This window comes from Monodon monoceros, unplaced genomic scaffold, assembly GCF_005190385.1.
Source record: "Monodon monoceros isolate NGI ecotype Baffin Bay Population unplaced genomic scaffold, NGI_Narwhal_1 Super_Scaffold_2, whole genome shotgun sequence".
In the NCBI taxonomy this organism is placed as follows: domain Eukaryota; kingdom Metazoa; phylum Chordata; class Mammalia; order Artiodactyla; family Monodontidae; genus Monodon; species Monodon monoceros.
This window is the reverse complement of record NW_021703776.1, coordinates 46,235,238-46,257,562: the sequence shown is the minus strand read 5'-3', so window position 1 is coordinate 46,257,562 and position 22,325 is coordinate 46,235,238. Positions and strand designations below refer to the sequence as shown.

General features: G+C 38.2%; 2 protein-coding genes across 13 annotated transcripts in view; one reads left to right on the top strand and one right to left on the bottom strand.

Annotated features, from left to right (window-relative positions):
* DYNC1I1 (dynein cytoplasmic 1 intermediate chain 1) overlaps positions 1 to 2,987 on the top strand; it is a 475,334-nt gene extending 472,347 nt beyond the window's left edge. For 6 of the 7 annotated variants that reach the window (XM_029233556.1, XM_029233554.1, XM_029233549.1 and 3 more), the window contains one exon: positions 2,047 to 2,987. In XM_029233556.1, coding sequence (XP_029089389.1) covers positions 2,047 to 2,157 — 111 coding nt within the window. In that variant the 3' untranslated portion in view covers positions 2,158 to 2,987. The remainder of the gene's footprint in view (positions 1 to 2,046) is intronic. The other variant, XM_029233555.1, reaches the window with a different exon arrangement.
* SLC25A13 (solute carrier family 25 member 13) overlaps positions 1 to 22,325 on the bottom strand; it is a 332,699-nt gene that overhangs the window by 23,505 nt on the left and 286,869 nt on the right. For 2 of the 6 annotated variants that reach the window (XR_003795232.1, XR_003795233.1), the window contains exons 17-21: positions 22,145 to 22,235; positions 18,411 to 18,535; positions 17,555 to 17,617; positions 15,405 to 15,544; positions 10,780 to 10,894 (exon numbers count right to left, since the gene is read on the bottom strand). Coding sequence is in view for 2 of the 6 variants with exons in the window: in XM_029233546.1 (XP_029089379.1) it covers positions 21,697 to 21,877; positions 22,145 to 22,235 (272 nt within the window). In the remaining 4 variants the exon portion in view is untranslated. Of the gene's footprint in view, positions 1 to 2,177; positions 2,320 to 10,779; positions 10,895 to 15,404; positions 15,545 to 17,554; positions 17,618 to 18,410; positions 18,536 to 20,421; positions 21,878 to 22,144; positions 22,236 to 22,325 lie in introns of those variants that run through there. The other 4 variants (XM_029233546.1, XM_029233547.1, XR_003795234.1 and 1 more) reach the window with 3 other exon arrangements.

Genomic DNA, 22,325 nt, shown 5'->3' with positions numbered 1-22,325 from the left:
ATTTCCCCAGTGCAGTGTTTTGTAAAATGGAAGAGAAAAATGAAGAATAGTGGAGCACAGGAAAATAACTCAAAGTAGAGAAAATGAACTGAGCAAAGGGGTAACAGTGCCATTCAAGACTGTTGTGAACTTGTGTCACTGTCTAAAAGGGAATTTGGATTCATTTCAATAACTAGGGAAGTACTTAACCATTCAGAACTCACTCATATGACTAAATGAGAGTTCTTGTTAGTACTCCGTTTCTCCAAATAAGAAATAACAAAGAACTACAAAAAAAAAAAGAAAAAAAACTTACTTCTCCCACCTGTATATCATTTCCAGAATTAACTCCTTGAAACATTTAACCTCAGGACAGAGCACTAACTGAAGGACGGTACTTTGTAGGATGATGGTGCCACCCTCCAGTAAGTTGTCTTGGATAGATCGTATCTGAGGATATCATCGGCTATGATAAAAATTTAAAGTTCTAAGGGCTTCCCTGGTGGCACAGTGGTTGGGAATCCACCTGTCAATGCAGGGGACACGGGTTCGAGCCCTGGTCCGGGAGGATCCCACATGCTGCGGAGCAGCTAAGCCCGTGCGCCTCAACTACAGAGCCTGTGCTCTAGAGACTGCGAGCCATAACTACTGAGCCTGCGCCACTGCTGAGGCCTGCATGCCTGGGGCCCGTGCTCTGCAACGGGAGAAGCCACCGCAACGAGAAGCCCGCGCACCACAATAAAGAGTAGCCCCCGCTCACCACAACTAGAGAAAGCCCGCACACAGCAGCAAAGACCCAAGGAAGCCAAAAATAAATAAAATTAAATTTTAAAAAGTCCTAAATGTCTGGCTTGACATAGTAAGAAATTTTTCAGCTGTAAAAGTGATCTCAAAGTTTAGATTTATTTGCTGCTTTTTTATTTTGGGAAATGTATATTGACTGGGATGATTGTGTGTTATTAATGTTTATGGAATATATGGATAGCATGTGTAGCGCTAGTATCTGTAGATGGATTACATCATCTTACAGGGTAGTCTTCCAAGAAAATGGCTGTACAGTCGAAACAAATTTTATTACATGAAAACCATTCAGACTTGTACTTGATCCTGCTTCTCATCTTCAAATAATTCTTTTTTATTCCAAACACTTGCATGATACCTTTAAACAATTCATTTTTAGATGCCATGTAGAGAAATCATTATCCTTTAAAACACCTAACAAAAATCCATACATGCAGTTTGTGTCAGGTGGGGTTAATTTTCTCCTTACTGAACTGTGCACAGGAGAAGATACTCTGGGGAAATTTTATAATCCCTCTTTTTGGTGATTCAGTGTAGCATACTGGCTAAGCATGTAATTACTGGAACCAGATGACATTGGCACTGATATTTGCTGGCTATGCAACCCTGGTAAGATGAGTTAATCTTTCTGTGCCTCAATTTCTCCTTTTGTAAAATGTAAATGCTAATATTATCCTATATAGTATTGCTGTGAGGAATAAGTAGAATACATGTAAAGTACTTAGAGCAGAACTCTTGGTAAATCTTAGTTACTATTATTCATTGGCATCATCATATACGATCTTGCTGGAAAAGCCAAAATGTCATATTATAGTAGTAAGATTTCTTTGAATATGTAAGTTATACTCTTGTCATATATATATTGGCACGTTAGCAACACTTAGAAAAGGATCAATAGCATCGAGTTAGGAAGACAATACCACCGTTATTTCAAATTCCTAGTAATGCAGTTTTTATTTGTCGTGTTCGCTCTAATTCTGGTCTTCTTACTGCAAGTGCTTTAACTTGGATACTGTATGAATTGTATAGTTTACATAAGTTTTTAATGTTTTATAAATCCCACCTGCGATTTTGCTTTTGAGAGTGACATTATTCTCTTAAATTATCAGTCTAAGAGCAACGCTTCAGAGATCTGATTCAAGGAAGACTATCTGATTTCCTTACATTCCAAGGGAATCATGTTTCAAGAAGAACAGTCATGCAGGCTTCAAGGCTTTCAGCCTGAAAGATATCTTGTTCACCATTTTCCGTTAATTTGTTTTGCAGCTTGCAGTTCCCCACAATGATGAGTGGACCCGATTTGCCAGGACCCTCGTGGAGATTCGTGCAAACAGAGCTGACAGCGAGGAGGAAGGCGCCGTTGAGTTATCTGCCTAGTGGAAATGAGCCGTCCCCACCTTGACCTTCTGGAGCAGCATCTGCAGTCATCAAGTCCGCTTGTATTCAGTGTCCATTCAGTATCAGTGTTGCCGTGACCGTTTGGGCGCCATGTTGTGCCAGCTTTGCTCCAAGTATTCCAGATGTATACTGTCCACTGACCTGAAATTCACCAGAGCATTTCTACCTTTATATTTCTGTCTCAAAAGTGGGGGTGGGGAGGTAGGAGCCTTCTTGCGTTGAAGGCTTCTTGCGTAGTTGTTGCCTTTTAACTACTTAGTAGCTGTATTTAATAGCTGGAAACCTCTGGTTAAATCTGTGCTTACAGGCACTTCTGGCATAGTCCTATTAAATCCATATGAAGCCAGATATGATTAGGTGCAGATGTGGTGTCATGCTATGGTACAGGGCCAAAGACTTGAGATGTGGCGTTTTACACGGTGACTCACATTATGAATGGATTTACTAGAAGAACATTGCTGCTCCTTATTTATTGTGGTGTGCTGCATGGAACATATTTATTTGAAAGCATTAAAATAAACGATCCTAGAGCATGTGCATAATGAGAGGACTGCATTGTCTCTCTGTTGCTGTTGAGGTTACATTAAGTTCCAAATAACAATTACAGTATGCCGGTTCCACTGAGGACATGAAATCTTTAGAGGTTTGTTGCAGTGAATGGAATGAATTTTAATGCCTATTATTTCTAGGTACTTTAACAATATTTCAAATATAGTTGATCATTGATATTTGTCATTCAAGCTAACCCAGTCTGACAAAAGTCTGTGGTTCCTAAATATGACACCAGTATGCCAATAAAATGTTCCAAACCATGTCTGCTCCAGTGTGGATAAATCCTTTGCTTGGGAACTGCCTGATTAAAATTCTGCTGTGGCCAGCGGGTAGGGGAGGTATATTAGGGCCGTGTTAAAGATTGATAATGAATTTATAGGCAGCCAACCTGGCTGGACTTAAACCAAGACTCTGGTTTTATTTTTATGAAGGAATGTGTGTGCTATTTCTGGAAAGCGTTTTCTTGTCTCCTTCACCAGAGCCACTCTAACCCAAAGACTATTTCAAGTGTTGGGAGTAGGAAGAACAGGTTAAGATGAACAAATACCAACTGTTCCACACATTTCATTATTTTTTAATTTATACCAGAAAATTACATTTATTACTGTTGGACTAGGAAATATGTCTAAACAACTTTATAGGATTTTGTTTTTTCAAAAGGTCATTTCTTGCCTAGAGAGAATGAAAATAAATAGTGGCTGAGTCATGAAAAACATTTGAAGACAGTCTGGCTTTTTAGGAAGAGAATTTCCATGGTGCTTTGTTGGTAGGAATTCCTTGAACTATGAGATTTCTTTTAATTTTGAAATAATGATATGCTTTTCTCTTAAGTGCTGTACAGTGTGTTAATATTGAAACTCTTTAAAAACATTAAATTTTTAAAGCTAAAATATGAGTATCTAAAATAGGTTTAAAAGCAACCCAATGAGACAAAAGACCTGTACTCTGAAAACAATAAGACACTGATTAAAGAAATCGAAGATGACCCAAACAGATGGAGAGATACACCATGTTCTTGGATTGGAAGAATCAGCATTGTCAAAATGACTATGCTGCCCAAGGCAATCTACAGATTCAGTGCAATTCCTATCAAATTACCAATGGCTTTTTTCACAGAAATAGAACAAAAAAATTTTTAATTTGCATGGAGACACAAAGGACACCCTAATAGCCAAAATAATCTTGAGAAAGAAAAACAGATCTGGAGGAATTAGGCTCCCTGACTTCACACTATACTACAAAGCTACAGTCATCAAAACAGTATCGTACTGGCGCAAAAAGAGAAATATAGATCAGTGGAACAGTATAAAAGCCCAGAAATAAACCCATGCACCTACGGTCAATTAGTATATGACAAAGGAGGCAAGAATATACAATGGAGAAAAGACAGTCTCCTCAATAAGCTGTGCTGGGAAAACTGGACAGCTACATGTAAAAGAATGAAATTAGAACATTCTCTAACAGCATACACAAAAATAAAGTCAAAGTGGATCAAAGACCTAAATGTGAGGCCAGATACTGTAAAACTCTTAGAGGAAAACATAGGCAGAACACTCTTTGATATAAATTGCAGCAACATCTTTTTGGATGCACCTCCTAAAGTAATGGAAAAAAATAAACAAATGGGACCTAATTAAACTTAAAAGCTTCTGCACAGCAAAGGAAACCATAAACCAAATGAAAAGACAGCCTACAGACTAGGAGAAAATAGTTGCAAATGACGTGACTGACAAGGAATTAGTCTCCAGAATTTACAAACAGCTCATGCAGCTCTATGGCAAGAGAACAACCCAATCAAAAATGGGCAGAAGATCTAAACAGACATTTCTCCAGAGAAGACATACAGATGGTCTAAAAACACATGAGGGACTTCCCTGGTGGTCCAGTGGTAAAGAATCCGCCTTCCAATGCAGGGGATGTGGGTTTGATCCCTGCTCAGGTAACTAAGATCCCACATGCTGTGGGGCAACTAAGCCTGCACGCCACAACTAGTGAGCCTGTGCACTCTGGAACCCGCATGCCACAACTAGAGAGAAGCCCAGACACCACAACGAAGAGCCTGCCTGCCTCAATGACAGATCCCACATGCCACAATGAAGATCCCACGTGCTATAACTAAGACTCAATGCAGCCAAAAAAAACAAAACAAAAAAAAAAAAACAACAAAAAAAAACAAATGGCTAATCTTAAAAAAAAAAGCACACGAAAAATGCTCAACATTAATTATTAGAGAAATGAAAATCAAAACTACAGTGAAGTATCACCTCACAGCAGTCAGAATGGCCATCATCAAAAAGTCTACAAACAATAAATGCTGGAAAGGGTGTTGAGAAAAGGGAACCCTCCTACACTGTTGGTGGGAATGTAAACTGGTACAACCATTATGGAGTACAGTATGGAGGTTCTTTAAAAAACTAAAAATAGAGCTACCATATGATCCGGCAATCCCACACCTGGGCCTATATCCAGAGAAAAACATGGTTCGAAAAGATACCTGCACCCTGATGTTCGTTGCAGTACTATTTACAATAGCCAGGATATGGAAGCAACCTAAATGTCCATCGACGGACATTTAGAGAAATAGAAATAGATAAAGAGAGAAATGAAGAAGATGTACTAATACACAGTGGAATATTACTCAGCCATTAAAAAGAATGAAATAATTGCCATTTGCAGCAACATGGATGGACCTAGAGATTGTCATACTGAGTGAAGTCAGACAGAGAAAGACAAATAAATCGCTTTTATAGTGGAATCTAAGAAAAGGGTATAAATGAACCTATTTACAAAACAGATATAGAGTCACAGATGTAGAAAGCAAACTTATGGTTACCAGGGGGTAAGATGGTGGGAGAGCTAGATTGAGATTGACATATACACACAACTGTATAAAACAGATAACTAATAAGGACCTACTGTATAGCACAGGGAACTCTACTCAATACTCTATAATGACCTATATGGAAATAGAATCTAAAAAAGAGTGGATATATGTATAAGTGATTCACTCTGCTGTACACCTGAAACAACATTGTAAATCAACTATACTCCAATTAAAAAAAAAAAAAAAGAGCTACCATATCATCCTGCAATCCCCTCCTGGGCATATCTCCAGAGAAAACCATAATCCAAAAGGGTACATGCACCTCAATGTTCATTGCAGCACTATTTACAATAGCCAAGACATGGAAGCAACCTAAATGTCCACTGACAGAGGAACGGATAAAGAAGATATGGTACATATATACAATGGAATATTAGCCACAAAAAAGAATGAAATAATGCCATTTGCAGCAACATGGATGGACCTAGAGATTATCATATTAAGTGAAGTAAGTCAGAGAAAGACAAATATCATATTGTATTTCTCATAAGTGGAATCTAATTTTTTAAAATGATACAAATGAATTTATTTACAAAACAGAAACAGACTTATGGTTATTAAAGGGGAAACGTGGTGGGGAAGGGATACATCAGGAGCATGGGATGAACAGACACACACTACTACATATAAGATAGATAACCAACAAGGACCTACTGTACAGCACAGGGAACTCTACTCAATATTCTGGGATAACGTATATGAGAAAAGAATCTAAAAAAGAATGAATATATGTATATGTATAACTGAATCACTTTGCTGTACAGCAGAAACTAATACAACATTGTAAATCAACTATACTCCAGTAAAATTTTTTTTAAAAGCAATCCAATGAAAAGTACTGGGGAAAAAATTTTCTCAAACATAGGCTAAAGAACCTTAGAGCAAATCAATAAACCATGAGCTGTTACAGACCAAAGTCTGAATGATTCAATGAGTGAGGACTATGAAAAGTGCTAAGGCCAGTCACTTGTAGTAGGCACATGAAGAATTATAAGAGCTTGTATATGGGTATATCCCACCATGGTAGCTAGTCTCCAAGATAGTCTCCCACTTCTTGTGTGGTGTTTTCCCATCATGAACCTGGGATGACCTTGTGTAATGACAGAATATGGGGGAAGTGATGGTATGTGGGGTTCAGGACAAGGTTATATGAAGACATAGCTTCCTTCTGGGTCTCTTGGCACACTCACTCTTAATTCCCCAAGCCATTGTGTAAGAAGGGCAACTACCCTAAGACCTCTAGAAGGTACAAAGGCCTAAGCTCATCACAGAGTGGCCATGTGGATATAGAGAAAGATATCCAGCCAGCCCACAGCCATTCAAGTTCTTCCAGCTGATGTCCCAGATGGAATGTGGTAGCCACGACAATTTGCCTCTAAGAGCTCTTGTTGCAAAGAACATAATTGACTGACAGCTCCAGCTGCTTTGCTCTAAAATCCACCAGCATGTTTGACCCAAAGTCATGCTTCTCAGCCAAGCCTGAGCATACCAGGGATAGTAAGGCAGGCCTGTTCCTGGGAGATGTAAGAGTTCTCTGAGGAGAACTCAGAGGAGTACTCAAGGACTCCCTGCCAGCATTGCTAAAACTTTCTCAGAACTGTACTTCAGTCTAAGACTAATCTTTCCTTTCCTTTCCCTTCCCTCCTTTCCTTTCCTCCCTCCCTTCTTTGCCTCTCACCTTCTTAGGGTCAGATTGACACCACTCTCTGATGGCTCTCCCAGCATAACCTGGCTGGGGACATGTGACCTATTAGGGAGTAAAGAGACTAGACACCAAAAGAGTTACAAGAATTAGCATGTGCCATTAGGGGCCAGGATATGGTCTAACTTAGGCAATGTTCCATGTACACCTGAAAAAATGTGCATTCTTTGTATGTTGGGTATGTGGTTCTAAAACTGTCAAATAGATTAAACTGGCTGAGAGTATTGTTTCAATCTTCTATAATCTTACTGTTTTCTATGTATTCTATCAGTGACCAAGAAGGAGATATTAAAATATCCACTTATGGTTTTGAATTTGCCTACTTGTTCTTTAGTTCTCTCCATTTTTATTTTTGCATTTTGAAGCTCTGTTACTAGGTACATACATATTAAGTTTATTATATCTTCTTAATAAACTGACCCTTTTATTATTATGAAATTTCCCTCTAGTGTTTCATTTCAGCCCGAAGAGCGCCCTTTAGCATTTGTTGTAGGGCAGGTCTGCTAGGATAAACTTTTAGCTTTTGCTTATCTGGGAAAGTCTTAATTTCTCCTTTATCTCTAAAGAGTAATTTTGTCAGAAGTTGACTTTTTCATTGACAAAATTTTTTTTTTCCTCAGCAGTTTGAGTATCTCATCCCACTGCCTTTTGGTCTCTATGTTTCCAGATAAAGTGAGTTGCTTCTTTCTTGTAACTTTTTTTTTTTTTTTTTGCGGCACGTGGGCCTCTCACTGTTGTGGCCTCTCCCGTTGCGGAGCACAGGCTCCGGACGCGCAGGCTCAGCAGCCATGGCTCACGGGCCTAGCCGCTCCATGGCATGTGGGATCTTCCCAGGGCACGAACCCGTGTCCCCTGCATTGGCAGGCGGACTCTCAACCACTGCGCCACCAGGGAAGCCCTTTCTTGTAACTTTTAAGATTACTTCATCAGCTTTGGATTTTGACAGTTTGATTATGATGTGTTTAGGTGTGGATCTCTAAGTTTTTCCTACTTGGATTTCATGGAATTTCTTGAATGGATAGATTGTTTCTCATCAAATTTGGGAAAATTTTAGCCATTATTTCTTCAAGCATTCTTTTTACTCTTTCTCTGTCTCCTTCTAGAACTTCCATTGTGTGTATGTTGGCATGCATGATGGTGTCCCACAGGTCTCTTAAATTTTCTTTTTGTTTTTTGGACTGCATACTTTCAATTGATTCTTCATGTTTTCTTCTGCCTATTCAAATCTGCTATTGAGCTCCCTACTGAAATTTTCATTTCATTTATTGTGCTTTTTGACTCCAAAATGTCTATATGGCTTCTTTTTATAGTATCTATTGATATTTTCTGTTTTGTGAGACATCATTTTCATACTTTCCTTTCGTTCTTTTAATTTTTTTTAAAAAATTTTATTATTATTTTTTAAATATTTATTTATTTGGCATCGGGTCTTAGTTGTGGCACACGGGATCTTCATTGCGGCATGCGAGATCTTTCGTCGTGGTGCACGGGCCTCTCTCTAGTTGTGGCACACAGGCTCCAGAGCACGCGGGCTCAGTAGTTGCGGCATGTAGGCTTAGTTGCCCCGCAGCATGTGGGATCTTAGTTCCCCAACCAGGGATTGAACCCACGTCCCCTGCATTGGAAAGAGGATTCTTAACCACTGGATGACCAGGGAAGTCCCCTCCTTTCGTTTTTTAGACATGGTTTCCTTTAATTCATTGAGTATATTTATAATAGCTGATTTAAAGTCTTTGTCTAGAAAAATCCAATATCTGGGCTTTCTCAGGCAGTTTCTATTGACTTTTTTCCATTGTATATGCCATACTTTGTTATTTTTTTGCATGTGTACTTTTTTGTTGTTGAAAACTTAATATTGTAATATATCCAGTAATTATAATACTGTAATGTGCAACTCTGGAAATCAGATTTTTTCCCTCCACAGGATTTGTTGTTGTTGCTGCTTATTGTAATTGTTGTTTATTTACCAGATTTTCTGAACTAATTCTGTGCAGTCTGTATTCTGTGTATGTGCAGCCTCTGAAGTCTCTGTTAATTTAATGTTTAGCTAATGATTGGCTCCTTACATGCCTGGAGCCAAAAAACTCTTCTGGTCTATGGCAAAGGACTCTGTATGTCTCTCTGTTGAGGTGCATCGTCACCTATCAGCCAGGCAGTTTACAATTCTGCATTGGCCTTCACTTCCGGTTTCTACAGAGCCTCAATGTCATCAGGAGGTGAGATCTTAGGGCCTTCTTAGGACTTTCCTGAGCATGTGCACAGTTCTGAGTATGTGTGTGTGTGTATTTGTCCAGATTCCCAGGGGTATGTCAGAGCTATTCATAGCCCTCAAAGATCTCATTCCCTAGCCTGTCCTCTCAAGTTTTTTTGTTAGTCTATTGATTGTCTTAACTGTTATTTATTACCTCAGCCAGCAGCAACTAGGATATCAGCCTGTGAATGTTTTGGACAAATATCCCCGCATCAGGAAGCAGCCTTAGTACTACACCAGTTCCAAGTTAGGTGCAATAAAGACACGTATTTTGTCTACCAGGGAGGAACCAGACAGGTCAGAACAAATAATTAGAATCCTTTGTGAATGAAGTACTTTCTGCTTCCTGTCGTACTGGGAATGTGAGCTGTTATTTTCAGAGCTGCTGCTGGACTACAGGGGGGGGGGATGGGACTAGAGTAAGTTAAAATGACACAAAGTTCATGATTCTTTCAGAGAATCCGGGTTGTTCTTCAGTCAGTGTTCCCTTAGTTGATGCAAGTCTTTGGTTAATTTCCAGAGTTCAAGAACTAGAGTTGATTTTGACTTTCAGCCCGTTTTTTTATTGCTTTTATGGAAGGGCAGAATTTGGAGTTTTTTACTTTGCCATTTTGGCTGATGTCATTCCCACCCTTTTAATCTTTTTAAGTCTATATATTTGAAGTGTGTTTCTTGTAAACAGCTTAAAGTTGGGTCCTTCTTTCTTTTTTTTTTTAAAATACAGTCTAATAGTCTCTGCCTTTTAATTGGAGGATTTAGTCCATGTACAATTAATGTAATTTTTGGCATGGTTAATTTTTTATATTGTAATTGTTTTTTTATTATTTATTTTTATTTTTTTTAGTAATTGTTTTTTATTGATCCCATTCATTCTTTGTTCTTCTATTCTTCCCCTCTGCCTTCTTTTTGATGGTCCAAATAATTCTTAGTATTGCATTACAGTTCATCTATTGACCTTATTATTCTTTTTAGTGGTTTCACAAGAATGCAGTATGCATGTTTAACTACTAACAGACTACCTTCAAATGATGAAACAGAATAATACATTTACCTTCTCTCTGTCCTTTGTTCCTGTGTTGTCATGTATTTTACTTCTGTACTTACTATAAATCCCATAATACACTATTATTTTTGCTTCAGTGAATAGTGTTTTATGAATTAAAAGTATTTATAAAATAAAGATAATTCTAAAAGGCTTTAAAAACTACTTACTTTCACATTTTTCTTTTCTGGTTCTCTTCATTTCTTTCTGGAGATCTGGGCTTTCCATTTCATGTTATCTCTCTTCAACCAATGAAATTCTTTTGGCATATCCAGTAGTAAGATTCTGCAAGAGAATAATTTCAGTTTTTGTGTGTCTAAATATGTCTTTATTTTGCCTTTATTTATGAAGGTTTTTTTTTTGGATATAGAATTCCAATTTGACAGTGCTTTCTTAAGAATGTTTTCTAAAATCTTGACTCATCTAAAATATTTTTGCCTAATCCAAGGCAAAAATAGAACTTTTTGACAGATAAAGATTTTCTCTTATGTTTTCTTATGAAATATTTATAGTTTAAACTCATATTTATGTGTATGATGCATCTTTAATTAATTTTGTGTATGGTGTGGTTGTGGGCTAAGGTTAATTTTTATGTATATGCATAGTTAATTTTCCAGCAACATTTGTAGAAAAGACTATTATTTCCCCATTTTTTAAATATTTAAAATGTTATTTTCAGATACTGTTGGTAGTATATTGAAATACAGTGGATTTTTATATACTGACTTTGTATCTTGTGGTGTTGCTAAATTCATTTACTACTTCTAATAAATGTTATGTAGATTTCTTAAAATTTTCTTCATATGCAGTTGAATACTGTTCTACTTCTTCTTCCCCAGTGTATTTATTTATTTATTTCTTATCATGTTGCACTGCCTAGGGCATTGAATCATTCACGTAAAGTATCATATTAGCTATAGCTTTTTTTTTTTTTGTAGATCCCCTTTATCAGATTACATTCCTTTTTATTTCTGGCTTGTGAGTTTTTTTTTTTAAATGGGTGTTGAATTTTTCCAAATTCTTTTTCTGAATCTAATTTAAATAATCATGATTTTTCTTTTTAATCAGTATAGTATATATTTTTTTAGTGTTATACCTAACTTACATTCTGGTGATGAACCGTATTTGGTCATAAGGGATTGTCCCTTTTATGTGCATCTAGGCTTGGATTTTTCTTTGGGACAAGATTTTTTAACTAAGAATTTGATTACTGAAATAGAGGTAGTAACAATATCTCTTTTTCAGTGACTTTGCTAGTATACATCTTTCAAGAAATCTATTTCATCTATGTAGTTTATTGGCATAAATTTGTTCACAGCATTCCCTTTTAATCACATTAGTTGTTATTTTTGTTGTTTTGTTTTTTTCTGATCAGTCTTATTAGTGGTTTCTAAATTTGGGGATTTTTTTAAAGAAACATTTTCATCTTACTGTTTTTTTCTATTGTTTTCCTGTCTTCTATCTCATTGATTTCTACTTTTTATTATCTTCTGCATCTTTGGGGTTTAATTTGCTCTTCTTTTTCTTGCTTTAAGGTGGAAAATGAGATAATTGTTTGAGACCTCTCATCTTTTCTAATGTAAGCACTTAATAGTATATATTTCCCTCTAAGCACTGTTTTAAATGCATTGTAAAATATTTTTTTCATTGTAAAATTTTTGATATGTTGTATTCTTTTCATTTAGTTTAAAATATTTCCTAATTATCCTCGTGATTTCTTCGTAGACTCAAGTGTTGTTTGGAACTATATATTTTTCAGATATATGGGGAATTTCCAAGTATCTTTTTTTTTTAATTAATTAATTTTTATTTTGGGCTGCGATGGGTCTTTGTTGCTGTGCGCGGGCTCTTCTCTAGTTGCAGCAAACGGGGGCTACTCTTCGTTGTGGTGCACAGGCTTCTCATTGCGGTGGCTTCTCTTGTTGCAGAGCACAGGCTCTAGGCTGCGGGCTTCAGTAGTTGTGGCATGCGGGCTTCAGTAGTTGTGGCTCGTGGGCTCTAGAGCACAGGCTCAGTAGTTGTGGCGCACGGGCTTAGTTGCTCCGCAACATGTGGGATCTTCCCGCACCAGGGATCAAACCCGTGTCCCCTGCATTGGCAAGTGGATTCTTAACCACTGCGCCACCAGGGAAGCCCCTCCAAGTATCTTTTAGTTATTCCTTTCCAGTTTGATTCTGTCATGGCCAGAGAAGGTAATGTGTGTGATTTCAATCCTCTTAAGTTTATTGAAACTTGTTTTATGGCCCAGATTATAGTTAATCTTGGTAAAATTTATCGTGTACTTAAGAAGAATGTGTATTCTGCTGATGTTGAGTGGAGTGTTCTACAAATATGAATAAGGTCAATTATTTGATAAATTTGTTCAGGTCCTCTATATACTGTAGATTTTCTACCTGTTATGTCAAGAGGAGTGTGTTGAAATTTGGAAGTAAAATTGCGTGTTTCTTCTATTCTTTAATTTTGTTAGTTTTTGTTTCATGTATCTGAAGCGCTGTTATTAGGTACATATACATTTAGGATTTTGTGTCTCTGTGATAAATTGACATCTTTATCAGTATGAAATATTCTTCTTTATCCCTACTACTAGTTCTCTTTCTAAAATATACTTTGGCTGATATCAACATAGCCTACTCTAGCTTTTTTGAAATTTGTGATTACATGGCATATCTTTTTCTGTCAAGTTACTTCCCATCTATCTGTGTTTTTATATTTAAAGTGAGTTTCTTTAGATAGCATATAGGTGGGCCTTGCTTTTTTTTTTTCCCCTCAAATCTGATCTCTACCTTTTAATTGGAGTGACTAGGCCATTTGTAGTTAATGTAATTATGAATATGGTTAGGTTTAAATCTACCATCTTGCTCTTTTTTATTTACTCCATCTGTTTTTTTATTTCTTTTTTCTTCTTTTCCTGTCTTCTTTTGGATTTTTCTTTTTTTAAGGTTTCCACTAATGTCTTATTAACTAAATCTGTTTGGTTTTCATCTTCTAGTGTGCTCTGGGGTTTACAACATACATCTTTTACTTACTACACTTTACCTTCAGATAATAGTATACTACTTCATGTATAGTAGTAGTAGAGCTTTTTGACAGTGTATTTTCATTTTCCTTTCTTCTTTTTTGTGCTGTTATTGTACATTTTACTGCTATGTATGCTATAAAACTCACAATACATCATTACTGATTTTGCTTTAAAGACTCAATTATCTTTTAAAGGAATTAAAAATAAAAAATAGTTAATTATCCATTTATTTTCAATTCTGGAACTCTACATTTATTTGTATAGATCTAAATTTCCATCTGATATCACTTTGGTTCTGCCTGATGACCTATCATTAACATCTCCTTTAGTGCAATTGCAATTCTAGCTGCCCGGTGAATTCTCTTACTTGTTGTCTACCTTATTTTGCCTTTGTTTTCAAAAGGTATTTTCACTGGGTGTAGATTTATTGGTTGGCCTTGTTTTTTAAATACCTTAAAGATGTTACTCTGGCTTTCTGCCTTAAATAGTTCCCAAGTAGAAATCTTCTCTTATTATCATCCTTCCTTGTAGGTTATGGGATGTTTTCCTCTGGCAACTTGTAAGATTTTCTATTTCTCATTTGTTTTCACCATCTTCATCATGATATACATTTCTGTTGGTTCATTTTTTCACTTTTTTATGGTTTATATTTTCCTTATTATGATGGGTGACTTTTCAATTAAATTTGTTATAGTGGGTTGTGGGCTTTTTTTGTTATATTGTTTGAAATAGTATCAAATTGTGTTCTGACAAGCAGTTAAATTACTTGGAATCAGATCTTTGTGAGGTCTGCTTTTAAGCTTTGTTAAGGGCAGAGCCGCCCTTCATCGTAGTTCTTATTTTGTGCTATTCATAATATGACATTTTTCTGTGGATTCTACCTGATGTTCTATGTATTATGGAGGAATTTCTACTCCTGCTGGTGGGAACACAAACTCTTTTCTCCTCTGTGAACTCCAGAATTTTTCTGCTTCTTCCTTTCCAGTGGTTCTTTCCCAAGTTTGCTATCGTTTCCTCCCACAAATGCACAGATCAGTACTCAAAGACTGGGGAACTCTCTGCAAAACTCAAGAGCTCTCAGAGCAGCTCCCTCCTGTTTGGTGGTTTGTCTTAAAATTCTAGCTATCTTGGCCCCCTGATTTCTGAGCTCCAGCTTTTCAATTGGGGGAGACGGCTGGGCCCTGTCTTGGTTCCCCTTCTCTGCACAGTGTCTGGAACCTGCGCCCAGGCAGTAAGCTGGTGCAATGGTAGGTCTCATCGTGTTTGTTTCCTTTCCCACCTCAGAGTTCACAGTCCTATTTTGCCTCATATTTAACGTTTTAAAACTACTGTGTCATATGTTTCACCCAGTTTTCTAGTTTTCCCTACTATTCCATCATGGCCAGAAGCAGAAATCTCCCAAAGGTATAATTTTTAAGGTAGAAAAAAGTAAACTAGAGTTTACTGTCTATAGAGGTTAAAGCATTTATTTAATAATTACTTCAGGGCCCTGAAAATAATGATTATTTTGAAATTTATTGTTAGACAGCTTTGATAAAAGATAGTGGTTATCCTTTACAACCAACTCATATCAAATGCCATTATACTTTGTAATAACTTAGCCAGATACGTGTGGTGTTAGAAGGGTTAGTTATTAAGCCAATCAAGACACTTTCTAAATGGAGTAAAAGGAAAAAATGCCACACTTAATTTCAAGTCCCAGAAAAGGACAGAAATGATGGTTTCTCTACTTTCACTCTCAGACAAACTATTTAAAAAAAGAAAGAAGTCACTTACTTTATAAGTAGTGGTCACAGGTAACTTGAAGCTCTAGGTCAAGTGTGAACTGCTTCTTTAGTTCAGAAGGTGATACATACACTGCAGAGTGAGGCTGGACAAAGGCTGAGACCGAAAGTGTGGAGAAATCTCTGCTTTCACTGTAATAAAATTCAACAAACATTGGCAATCGCTTCACTTCTGTCTTCAGAAGAAAAAAGAATGCCTGTTTCAATTTCCGCTATCCCCAATCTTTCTTATTTCTGATGTTACTCTAACAGAGTGTAAGCTTTTTATAACACTGGAGCTGGCCCAAATGAAGAGGTCATCAGAAAAAAAGCAGCCTCTTACATGGAGTGGCTAATTCTCCATAAATTCTCAAACTGATAAAGCATATCTGTATACTTAGAACTTACATAGGTAAATTCTGCTTCAAAACAGAAATTCACATTTTGAAATATATCAGTCTTTTGAAAAAGGAATATGACATTTTAATACACATATACATATATATACACACACACGTATATGTATTTGTTTATATATATATTTATATGTGTATGTGTATATTATATATATATATATATATAATCCCTTTTGTCCAGGAAAAAAAATGCTATAAATTTTTGGTGTGGGTTAGTCAGTAATTTGCTTTCATTTATTTAAGAATGGGTGAGGGGGCAGCAAAACGCAGTGGTAGATATCCGCCTTTAACTTTAGGGATAACAGGTAACTTGTTGGGAATAGAGTAAGGCTTTTCCACCATTAGGCGTGATGGAGATTTTATGTCCAAAAGTAATTCCAGCAAATCCCACATTCTGTAAATTGTCTCCATTCCCTCCAGACACACTTTGAAGCCAAGTACCCATAGCTATTTACTTTTAAGTTGGTTTTCCATTATTTCCAACTTTTGTTGAAGAACGTCATTTTCTAATTAGAGATTTTTAAGATGGTCCAATTCAGTTCACGTCATATCACATTGCACTGTTACAGTTTGTAAATTTATCTCTGCTTTTTCCACATTACCTTCCAACTTTAAACCGGTGGGGCAAATACTTCAAGTTTACCTTAATTCTCTCTTTACTGACTTTAATAGGCTGTAAAATAGTTTAAGGTGAACCTCAAAAGGCTTGTCAGGATTCACCAGGTCCTCAGGCTGTGGAATTCTCTGATAGCAAATGCACTTACTATGGTAAATAATCTGAGATCACCCTTCCCTTCTACTCTAAGCTAGGAATGATACATCTGATACTGAGAACCAGGGGACAATAAGAAATTCTGGGCATAGACTATCATAAAAACTTCCTGTACTGAGTTTTGTTGAGAAATCCTCATATGGAACAGGGCTTGGGGGGGGCCATCAGACCTGGATTCAAATCTTAGCATTCTTATTTGCTAGCTGAGACCATGAGCAAGATACTTAACCTCTCTTGAGTCTTGGTTTCCTCATTTGTGACACAGGGAAAAGAATAGTACCTACTTCAAGGGACGTGTGAAGGATTTAATGAGAGCATGCCTGGCACGTAATACTCATATTTAGTGAGTTCTTCCTGGCCAAAGAACTCCGGGGGGGGGGGGGGGGGGCGGGGGCGCAGGATTACTTGTCCCCTTCTCATTTGAAAGCAGCCCAATAAGACACCAGAGCAAGAGCTTGGCTAAGTAGCGAAGGATGGGGGAGGGGGTGATGGGAGGTAAGGAGCATGTTATAATCAGTCTTCTTTCATTAAGTTGTGTTTCCCTTTCTCCATTCTGTAGGACAGATAGCATATACAGCGTGCTTGCCCAAGTCTCCTCCGAGAGCTTAGTCCATTTTTAAATCCCCTTAAGAACTGCTCACAGCAAAATCAAGCATCTTCCAAAGGGGCAGGAGCCCTGTCCAATGGAATCAACTCAGCAGTGGGCACCGGAGCCCTGGTGGCCAGACCAGTGTGCAAGGGGTGTGTCTGGGCCCTCGAAGGAGCAAACCTCAGACAGGCACAATTAGTGTGTCTTCTTAACTCTCCTTCTAAAGTTATTCGAGGGGACTGTGGTTTTGCCTTGAGCAAAACCCCCTTAACAGCCTGGAATCTAAAAACAAACAACATTATTTTATTAGGTTACCCCAGCAGATGAAAGCAGAGTGTTCCATTTAGACTTTTTGGAGTCAATTAATGCATTAGCTAAAAACAAACCCTTCTGAAAGAGAGTTCCCGTTGTCCTCGGCAGCTTCTAAAGGAAAGCTCGCCACCGTGCTCCTAAGGACACAAACGTCAAGACAGTGAAGAACAGAGAATGAGTTCTAAATAATTAACACTTATTGATAAAAACTGTTTTTTAATGATATAGCTCAACCCTAATGTAACAATAATCTCAAAGGATATGATTTTTTAACTCTTTATTTTTAACCATGACCAGGAAATTTAAATATCATAGTTTATATGAAAGTTCCTGACTCAAAGTAACCAACTAATTAAAACCAATTTAAATAAATAGCTGTAGTTGCTTTAATAAAAGAAGTACTTATGACTTCTAAAGTAACTGAACAATACATAAGACTATAATTGTTTTCAGTTATGGTTTTAACTCCAGCCATTAAAACCACTACTGAAAAGGCCTATAAAATAGGAAAACAATAAGAGATTACTCATTGGGAAAAAAAACCATTTCTCAAAAATCCATCCATCCATCCATCCATCCATCCATCCATCCATCCATACATCCATACATCCAAATAATTAATAAGAGTCTACTAAAAGTTCCAGGCACTATGGAACTAGCATCAAAGCATAGTCCCTACCCTTATGGAGCCCAATCCGGGCTTTCAAGCTGAAGACTGCCACTGTTTTAAAAGAGAAGTGGCAATGCTTTTTGCTGCCTCAGACCTTAAAATGAAACCATTAAACACCCCCCTCCCCCGCACCGTGGTCCTCATAACATCAAAAACAGAACCCTTTGGTGAGGGTTGGGTTATTCCCAAAAGGTAAAACAAAAGGCACGCCCCCTTTGTGGGCAGTACCATTTGTGGAAAGAACATTTCACTGCTCTTACCAGGGAACGTGTCTTCTAAAAATCTTCGGGAAAATCCACATCCTGAAAGCGTTTGATTACCCTGAATTTAAAACGGGATTTTTGCTCAGTCCAAAGACACAAATTCATCCCCACAAGGATGGCTTCTGCGGTAAAAAGCACATGATGACTCTTAGGGTTTATCTAGAAGGTTGACAAATGGGGCCACAAGACAGAATTCACCAAATTCCATTACTGGAGATTTCCCTTCCTCTACCTGAAGAATTCCAAGGTGCCTTGCCGAATACCTAGCCAGGGGAGGTTACAAAGTTTCAAGCACAATTTGTTCCCGGTTTTTATTCCCTGCTCACTGAGTTATGTGCTGTTAAACATTTCCAGAAGACTGTCAAAATGTAAGCATCCTGAGGTTTACATAGGCCACACCATTAAATAACATATAAGCACAAAATTTTAAACATTGTTTTCCAGCAATGGTAAATATTTTAGCTAAGTAAAAACTGAAGCTTGAAATGCAATAAGCATTTAAATGACTCCTTTCTGTGCCAGAATTCTTATTTTCCCCTGTGCAACCCCGGCTGCTTGGGATTAAGGCGACCCCAGGGAGCACAGCGAATGGTTGTGGGTTATGAGGTGTAGCATGAGCTTGGCGACAGCATGCCACCCAGCCTCAAGAAACCCAGCCACGACTGGAACCCAAGAATCAGTGTGTTCATTCTGTGGTCAGCTCCACATTTTTTCCCCTCCTAGAAAAAAAAAAAGCTGCTACAAAAGTCAGGCCTCTTCCCCAACCCCAAGCAATCATGAGGTGGACCAAGGGCAGAGGGAGACACTCCAGTGCGCTGGCCGGGCAGGGGGGGGGGGCTGGTCCCCATGGGTGGGAGTTACACAGCTCTCAGTTCCTCAGCATTGAGGAAAAGGAGCAGCTGCAGAAACGGCAGCCACAGCACTGCCAACGTATTGTGCTGTCACTTCAGGAAGAAGAAAAACCCAGAACAAATTTGACGTGGTTTTCACCACACGGTGATTGCAGTTCTATTCAAGGATGTCACAGTCACACCACCCACTGAGCACAACTCAGATGGAAATTAGGCCTCCTTCAAAGTGTCTCAAGTCACTGCCTATCCCTGAACAGAGTAAGCCGAGGATTTTAAAGAAACACAGTCCTGTGGCCCTATCTCCTTTGGCTTCCTGGTACCTCGGGTTTCTCATTTACTAAAGAGAATCGCCCTCAGCTACAGGTACGTCTAAGGGAAACCAAGACACTCTCCCAACAAATGCAGCATCTCTTAAAGAAGCAGGCAGGGCAATGCACCATATCTGAGACGTGGGTCAGTGTTTATACAATGAAAATTTGATCTTCTATAAAATTTCAAGCACGTGAAGAAAAGGAATGCAGTGATTTACACTCGGGGACTTTTCTCCACATTCAAAATACCAAAGCTTGAGTGCTTTGTTATTGTAACACCACCTAAATTTCTAAGACGTATTTGGAGTCTTGTGACTGGTCTTTGAGATTAAAATATAAATACCACTTGTCACTTTGAGCAGGGATTAGGGGTGAGTTCAGGGAGACGGAGGGGTTTCTCTTTGGTGTTTGCCAAACCAAAACCATGAGGGAGCCATGTATGTATGTGTCCTATCTCTGGTGAGAATAACAAAGCTTTTGTTCACTGAAAAAAACAAAAGAAAACAGACTCATGGATGGTGTCTACACTTTCCAATTTTGAACAATAACTTTGAATGCCAACGTGCTGATCTACAGCAAGACAGAGACTGAAAAACGGCTGTGCCGTCTGGAGGTGAATTTCGGAGAAACAGAAAGTTCCAACTCACTGCTGATAAGTTACTCAGCAGCCTCCTCAGGAGCATGAGTGCAGCCTAAGGAGAGCCCTAAGGTCTGTTCAAGACTAACACCTTTCCACCAGTCATTACAGTGTTGCCCAAATATTACCAAAGGTCAGACACAGTGGTATATGGTTCTGGTGTGAGGAAGAGTCAGAGAAAATGAGAAAATGCCATTGCCATTTCATACCAGTTTTCACGCCCAACTGCCAGTGATGCTTTACATTAATTCTCACGATAAGAAACTGTCAAAAGCAGCGAGAATGACTAGAACAAGTGTCAGTTTGCTAGGTTCCGCGCTCATCTGGGGTTAAATGTAGTTTCCCTTATTCACGCTGAACGCTGGCGTACCGAAGACAAGGGTACACGTCACCTTGAAAGACGAGGACATATCCGCGCCAATACGAACAAATCGCCCTCAAAATGAAACACAGAGGGTCCAATGATGACAATTATTGCGGTCGTTCGCCACATGACATAACAAGAGCAAACAATTCAGTAGCTTTAAAAATAGTTTATTTCCTTCCTCACAAACACATGAGCCTTCTGACCATTGCGCAAGGCACCACAAATTAAATTAAAACTTACATTGCAATGTATTTTTCTTCCATGATTCAAGATGAAATGGATTTTAAAAGCAAATGGATGCCAATTACAGGGGATTGGGACGGGGCGAGGGTTGGTACCAGTAACAGGGAGGCACGCGTTCTTCTACAGTGTTTATTGAAATAGACAGCAGTCAGCACATGTGCTTCGTATGAGCAGTTCCCCCAAATTAGGAGAGATGCTGCATATCCTGGTTTCTCCATCTAGAGAGTACAGTGCCAACAGTACTTTCGCTAAAGCACAAAAGACTTCTCCCTAGTAGTCTTAGTACCAGTAACAGAATATGATTATTAAACATCTTCAATGTGGTTTTCATTACAAAAAAACATGTTTCACATAAAAGCTTCATAATATAATCCAGAGACAGAATTAGTGCATGCTTAAAATGTGAGGCCAGGCTGACTATTTCTCATAATGTTTTCATTTCTTCCAGTGTCTTTTACTTTCACAAATATGCACCCAGTTTCCTACCAGGTTAAATAGACACGGAACACTTTTGCTCTGAGCACCATGATTCCCTCTCAGTAGCCTCTTTGGGACTATAATCCTAACCCTAAAGAGAATGGTTCTAATTTGTATTCAGACTTGCTTCTTCCTCCAAATCAGGTTAGTGTTGACCAAATCCCAGCAAATGTCAGACACAAAGGTTTGTGAGCAGAGGCCCAAAGAATAATTATGAAAAATTTCACAATGATCTAGGTTATGAAACCACACAGAAAATAAAGGATTTCACCTTATAAAAAGCCTCGACTTGAATTTAAACAGGAGATGGAAGTGAAAGGAATGAAGTGTTGCTTCATTCCAAGCTGGGGCATTCTTCATTGCAGTAACAACAAAGCCACAGCAATCGGGCAGGGTCCTACGGGCCTCTACCAATGGCCTGTGAGGTAGATGGCTTGAAGAGAGGTAGGTAAAGCCCAAATTTGTTTTCAATCCCTGCAAACGTTGCAACTGCCAGTTTGTAGCCCCCAACGTGATCGGGGTTGGGAGCAGGCAGTGTGACCCTGGATTTAGGAACTGGCTCTGCTCCCATGGGCTTCCTAAAAGGAGAGAAAACAGAGCAAGAATCTGAGTTTTTGTTTTGTTTTTTAACTTGGTAAAAACAACGCTCAAAAACTGCTAAAGTCTGGATCAGAGAGGAACTGTGGAATTCTAGTTAGCTGTATATTCCCTTTTGAAATGAGTTTGATAACATGACTTCAGTATTTTCCTACATCTTTTCTACTTCATCATAGGGACTAAACAGACATACCTTTCTCAATGACAACAGAGTATCAGAAGCAGCTGAAATTTAGCAGGATACTTACACTCCTCCAAAATCAACGTAGAACCATCGCTGCAGCAATTCATAGGTCAGCAAAGTTACACCAAACTGGGGGGAGGAACGAAACACACGAGCTTTGAAAGAAATAAGAAATAACAGATGCAATTAGATTTTAAAAATTCACCTGATACCAAAGGTCTAGTTAAGAGCAAATTATTTCCATA